Genomic DNA, 6,838 nt, shown 5'->3' on the forward strand with positions numbered 1-6,838 from the left:
CTAAAGGCAAACAAACCCGTTTCAAATTACATGCTCTTCTGACCAAAAAAAGATCTATGCACATCTCAAGTCAACACACACATATGCACACACACACACACATACACACACGCACACACATGCGCGCGCACACATATATACACACGCGCGCACACATATATACACACGCGCGCACACATATATACACACGCGCGCACACATATATACACATGCGCACACGCACGCACACACACAAAACAAACAGTTAAAATCCAAATGCCATTTCCACTGCTAAACAATGTAACCTAGACACTACAATCATATCATGTTTTATGGTGTAAAGCACTTACCTGCTCTGTTTTGCGTGCTATCAGGTTACCGATGGTCTTGCTGAAGAAGGAGGCCAGCAGTGGATTAAGAGGTGGATCCTGTTCTAGAAAGCTGTAGAGCTTCTCCAGCAAAGATACATCACCACCCAGCTTGTCATTAATTATGGCCACATCAGAGGTGAGGAGATCGCAGGCAATATTGGGAAGTCTAGATGAACAAAGAAAAAATAATTATATATGCAATCTAAATCTTAATGCCATGTAAAATACACTACTGTTTGACAAGCATATAACTGACAAAACTAAACAGAAAAAGAATAAGAATAAAGGATCTCTAAAAGAAATTACTCTGGATGGTGAAACTTGTAGGTTTTACAAATATATCACACATTTTCTCATTTACATGTGAGGAATATTACTATGAATCTTGCAATGTAATACATGCAGACGCTGTGCTTTATTCTCCACTGTATCTGCATGTGTGTCTAACACAGAGAAACACACTGACATTGCAGGAAGTGACTGTGGAATGATGCTGGAATGACACAGAACTCATCAGTTGGTTGGCCTTTTAAAAATGACTCAATGAGACATCTTACTTGAAGCGCGTTCTCTCCTCCAGGTCAGAAGATGGTTCCTCTGTGATGAGGGTGACCAGCTCATGCATGCAGTGGTCCTGGGAGAGAAAGAGCAGGAGTCGGTGGTTTTGTGCCTTGCACTCCTGGAGCAGGTCCTCCTCCTCCATCAGCTCCTTCAGAGTCACATCCTCCCGATCAAGCAGCTGGTCAATGTGGGAGGTGGTGTGCAGGTCAAACTTCCAAAACATGGCAACGGCTGCAAGAGAACCCACGTGCCTGGACAGAGAGTGTAGACAGCTGTAAACATCTGGCAAATAATCAGTCACATATAAATGAATTAACAGGACTCATGCCCTTCAAAACATTCCACTTTTCTCTTCATTAAACATTATAAAATTTTAGTATTAAATTCTTGAATTCATTTTAATCCTGGCAGAGTGTACAGCTTGCTGGGACTTTTTAGTTTACTTCACACTGCTGGAAATGATCTATTTAAGTGATGTTTAGATTCAATGTCGGTTTAGGTTCTAACCCATGAAAAGGTGAAATGCACATAAGCCTAAAAAAGGAGTACATTTGTACAGAATGTTTTGGAGTCAGTTTTAAAATGTTCAAATAACATTCATTAATAAAGTATTGATAACAAGAAAGTCAACAACAGAATTCCAGTAAATTAATGAGTGATTATTTCCCAATGTAGGAGAGGACAGTGATATGTATAGTAAAGCGGTGACAAGGTGCATATATTAATGTGTACCATAAACCTTTACCCAAAGGTGATGAGACCCAGACTGGTAAGGATGAAGCTGAGAAGTGAAGTAATTTCCCACTAAATCCCTTCAAATTCACCAGTAACATAGTTTTTCCACAAGCAGCTTATATTACAAATGAAGAAAGATGTGTCTCTTTGGTGTCTTTCGATATAACTGAAGAAATTATTATGATCCGTGCAAATATACACCAATATCCGTTTAGAAAACCTTGCAATCTTCAGCGCTACATATAGAAGGATATGCCTTTGCCTGAGTGAAGCCTCTTTGCCTGAGTGAAGAGTTTTCTCAGGCCTCCATATAATTCCTAGTTTTCATATTTGTACTACATAATCAGTACAGAAATAAATGCTACTACTTCAAAAGCCTGTGGCCTCCAGTGGATAAAATGCATGTAATGAATGAACAGTCATTTACCAGCAGATGAAATAAGTGAATCCTTAATTACACCTTCTGCACAAGTAGAAAGGCATTGGAGTGGCAGACTGCAGAGGGCATGGAGCGAACGAGCATTAATCAGCATGGAGTCCGCGTCCCACCAGCACCTCCTCGGGACACAAATACCTTAGAGGGTCACTGGAAGAGCAGAAGCAGGAGTGAGAAACAAAGACAGAGAAAAGATTGCAAACAAGGATGACATAATGTCGGACCAGAAACCACTTTTCATTCTGGAAATACTGCAAAACACGCATATACCATGCTACAACGTACAATCAGTCACCATTTTATTAGGAATGCCTGTACTTAGCCATTCATTCATTTATTTCTCTAATGAAGCATTTATCTTGTGGCAGCAGTGCAGTGTATATGATCAGACCGATACAGGACAAGAGCTTCAGTTAATGTTCACATCGAAGAGCAGAATGGGGAAAAATGTGATCGTTGTGGCTTTGTGACATGGTCGTTGGTGCCAAATGGGCTGATTTGAGTTTTTCAGAAACTGCTGATCTCCTGGGAATTTCACCCACAACAGTCTGTAGAGTATAGAAATGAATGAAGCAAAAAACAAAAGACAAGTAATGTTTTTTCAATCTTAATTTGTCCAGTTTGAACCTGTGCCCATTGCAGCCTCAGATACTTGCTCTTAAGGGTCAGGAGTAGAACCCAATGTGGAGGTTGTGTAGCACGTAAGCACGTAAAAAATGATGTTTTTTTTTTGTCATTTTCTTAAAAGACAAATTTTGGCCATTTTGATTATTATTATATCGGTGACCATTTGAAATGTCATTGTATCACTGATGTGACAAAACAGCAGTTCCCTATGAATGTTTAGGCACCAGCTCCTTCATGCTGTAAGCCATGTTGCTGTGCTGGCAAGTGAGGAAGAAATGTAAGCTAAGGGACCACCTGCCCTTGCTTTGTTTTTTGTCAGTTGGTCAGGCTGAACATAAGGTGGACTAGTAGAGTAAAGTCTGGTTCATAAAACAATACATGATAGGCATCACTGAACTGCTGAACTCTCTGGAAAAAACAGATCACAGAAACATTTTCATGGTTCAAAATTTGGAAATTTTAAATTTTGCCCACATCAAATTCTGAAATATTCAATGTATCCATACCAGTGGCCAAAGTCAGTCAGTTTTTTTGCCCAATCTGAACTTGTGCTGTTTTATCTTTTGTGTAATGCTACTTCATGATTGGCTCAAAGTTACGACAGGCAAACTGGACAACTACATGAATGGGCAGGTGCACAGGTGTTCCTATTAATGTGGCCTTTGTTTACCAATCACAAAAAAAATAGTCAAACTGTATATTATTTTTATGTTCATTAATATTTTTACAAAGTACAGACCTGACCAGTGGAGTAAGAGAGAATCTAAGTTCTTATAACACAAATGTACCTCATGACAGACATATGGCAAATTAGCAAAACTTCAGAAGGTGACAACTTTCCGTATTTGACCGTCTTAGAAATGTTCGTCTATAACATCCTGGATGTTTCCAAGATGCCATGGCATGTTGCTCTATGACGTCACTGTCACTTAAAAGTTTTCCGTTATGTCTTAGAACTTAAAACTACCTTTTTTGAAGTTACACTTAAACATATGAATAGAAAATTAAAAGGTTTGTCAGAGACAAATAATAAATTTTTTGGCAACAAATTTTATTAAAGATTTATTACTACATTATAAAGCACCTTTGGCCTGAACTTCATTTAGACTAAAGATTGTAGCTACTACATAGGGTACGAACCCTAATTTAATAAAATTAGGGTACGATTATGTAGTAGCTACAGTCCAAAAGGTCAGAGCTTCTGCTGGTGAGGGAAGTGCCACTGCCACTGCCGACACTCAATTGCTCAGTTGTATAATATTAGATAAACGTAAGTCGCTTTGAATACGGTCTTTTGCCAGAAATGTAAAAAAAAAGGTCACTGTGTGTGTGAAAGCGTCAGTGTCTGCGTGTGTGTGCGTGTGTGTGTGTGTGTGTGTGTAAAAGCGTGTAACTAATCACTAATCATGTCTTTGTGGCTGATGAGACACACAGAATGTGGTGGTCTCAGGTTAAACCAGCAAATTAACTGCTTAGTTTTCCTACTTTACTAATTTTACAACTGCATCAAATGTATGTTTTTTTCCATTCTCTATCGGCACATCATCTTGTGTTACTTTGGCAAAACCTCAGAAGTTTGCATTAGTGATTATTGGGCCTGGTCAAAATCCTGCACCCAGTAACCATGATGAATATTCTAACTGCAACTGGCCCTAATGACTAATCCCAGTGAGAATGCCTAGATCTGAAAAGTAGGAATTATGAAAATAAGCCAAGGTTGTGGCTAAACATTTTTAAGGCTTATTATTTATATATTATATATATATATATATATATATATATATATATATATATATATATATATATATATATATACACACACACACACACACACATATACACACACAATATAGGAGGGAGTAATACCCAGTCTCCAAAGGTCATGAACAATTGCAGTAATCCTAATAATTACACTATATTTGGTGCTTGGCCCCTAAATGTTATTGGTTAACAAGGCATATTTGATACAGCTGACTTGCCAACGTAAACAAATTTAAGGTATTTTCATTTTTTCTGGGGGAAAAGCATGCATCATATCGAGCACTGGCCAGTCCACAAGATTTAGATCTGATTCCATAAACGATGATAATTCACCTGTCATAAAAACGACATTTTACCATCGGTTTGGTGTTAGATATTGTGATGATTATCACCTGCAGCCCTACACACACCTGCAGAATGACTGAGAGCCCAGAATAAAGGGCACAGAGACAAATGAGGAGTTTAAACATGTTACAAACACAGAACTGACAGCTCTGTCTGTCTGACATTTAACCTCTAAACAGGAAGAAAGACACACATCATCACAGCGTGTCTGATTTCACCGGTAAATATATCATATGGCGATTTTACTCTGTGAGGACAAACACAGTAAATCACACAGTTTTTACTCGTTAACACGCCACTCACGTGTGGAACTAGTCGGCATCTGACGTCACTCTGACGTCACGTTTGCGTTGGTACGTCAAAGTTAATATAAAAAAACGTCCACTGAAGTAACGCGAACCAAACAGTACAGAGTTGTCCGACAAATAAAGAGTCTAACATGTTTAAACGTGCTAAAACCATCCGAACTGCTGTTGTTACACAGATCTAGTAACGTGTGCATGTTAGTTTATTAGTGTGTTTGTCCCAGAGACCCGAGGCCTGAGCTCTGACGTTAGCTCACTGACGTTAGCTTAGCATAGCTAGCTGGTGCACGAGCCGCTTAAGTTTTACAACCAAACAGTCGGATTACTTCATTAAAGTAAGTAGCTTTCGTGTCAAAGTAAACAGAAGACCTGTAAGCGTGTCGCTGTGTGTTAAGTTTGACTGTTAACCTGCTTCTGTTCGCTCGTTAAACGTCACCAAGGCATTAAAAGTGAAGTTTAAAGTTAACACATTTCCCTCAGGACGAAAAGATGAAGAGAAACTGAGAGAAAAAGCCGCTAAGCGACATCAGTGTGATGTTACACAAACTTACCTCAGGCTCTTCGTGGAGTTTAACTGCTCTCACACACACTCACACTCTCACACACACACTAACAATCTGTTTTGCTCCTGTAAAGCAGCAGCTCTCAGGCACTAACTCTGTTCCACAGTCTCTGTCACAGCCACACAGTTATCTCTCTTCCAGGTCACACACATGACGCACTCTGTTACGCTCCTGATTAAAACAAATCACAAGACTGTCGACGGACTCCGACCCTCACATACAAGCAAAAAGTCATATTCTTCTATTCAAAATGGCGTTAAGAGTTTTAGAGCCGCACAAGCCGCCCTACTCACCAGGGGGCGCCAGTGCGCCAACATCCCAATCGTTTTCTTCGTCCTCCGCGTCTTCCTCTTGATCCTTGGGTTATGCATAAACAGCATAAACAGATTACCGCCACCTGCAGGTTTTTGTTGTGAAGGTTGAAAAACTGACCGGTTGGACAATTTACACAAACATTATATTTAACACGGTTTACATTGTTAAATTTTATATATAAATTCAATCTAATGACTAATAAAGATCAATTTCTAATGGGAGATATATTGTAAACATTAGGAGAACAGATTAAAGTCACAAACATCACACACTTTCTCCATCCTGATGTGTGATGTAAACATTAACATGATGATTAGATTAATGCACACACTAGCAGGTGTGCCTAACAAATTGGATAGAAATCATATAGTTAAAATACACCTTATGAATATGCACAAATTGTACAACAAATCGACAACTCTTTGTCACTTTCCTAAAAACATTCCTGGATCATTTTTGCAGTGGACACATATTAAGTGGTGCCAGTGGCATAAAGGGGGTAAACTTACTCTGCAGCAATGTTTAGGTAGGTGTTATGTGTCAAAGTAACATCCAAATGAATGCAGGACCCTGCGCACAACATGACTCACAGCACCACACTGCCTTATTTCCCAGGTATGTCACACACACACACACACACACACACACACACACACACATACACACACACACACACACACACACACACACACACACACAGCTGTTTGCAGTGTAGGAGCTTTCAGCACTGATACTAAATGCATTACTAACCACTTAACCCCTTTCAGTACTAACTACATACCGGTTACACCACACAAGACGGAGACGCTCAGACAGTCATCTAGACATCATGTTAGAGTC

The 6,838-nt window shown here is 39.4% G+C and overlaps 1 protein-coding gene across 1 annotated transcript in view; it reads right to left on the reverse strand.

Annotated features, from left to right (window-relative positions):
• Positions 1-5,979, reverse strand: part of ppp6r2a (protein phosphatase 6, regulatory subunit 2a) — a 19,916-nt gene extending 13,937 nt beyond the window's left edge. Inside the window, exons 1-4 of the mRNA XM_060886186.1 lie at positions 5,672-5,979; positions 2,074-2,232; positions 908-1,162; positions 330-516 (exon numbers count right to left, since the gene is read on the reverse strand). Of these exons, the coding sequence (XP_060742169.1) occupies positions 330-516; positions 908-1,134 (414 nt within the window). The 5' untranslated portion in view covers positions 1,135-1,162; positions 2,074-2,232; positions 5,672-5,979. The remainder of the gene's footprint in view (positions 1-329; positions 517-907; positions 1,163-2,073; positions 2,233-5,671) is intronic.
• Positions 5,980-6,838: the final 859 nt, after the last annotated feature.

This window comes from Tachysurus vachellii, chromosome 14 (genome assembly GCF_030014155.1).
Source record: "Tachysurus vachellii isolate PV-2020 chromosome 14, HZAU_Pvac_v1, whole genome shotgun sequence".
NCBI lineage: Eukaryota > Metazoa > Chordata > Actinopteri > Siluriformes > Bagridae > Tachysurus > Tachysurus vachellii.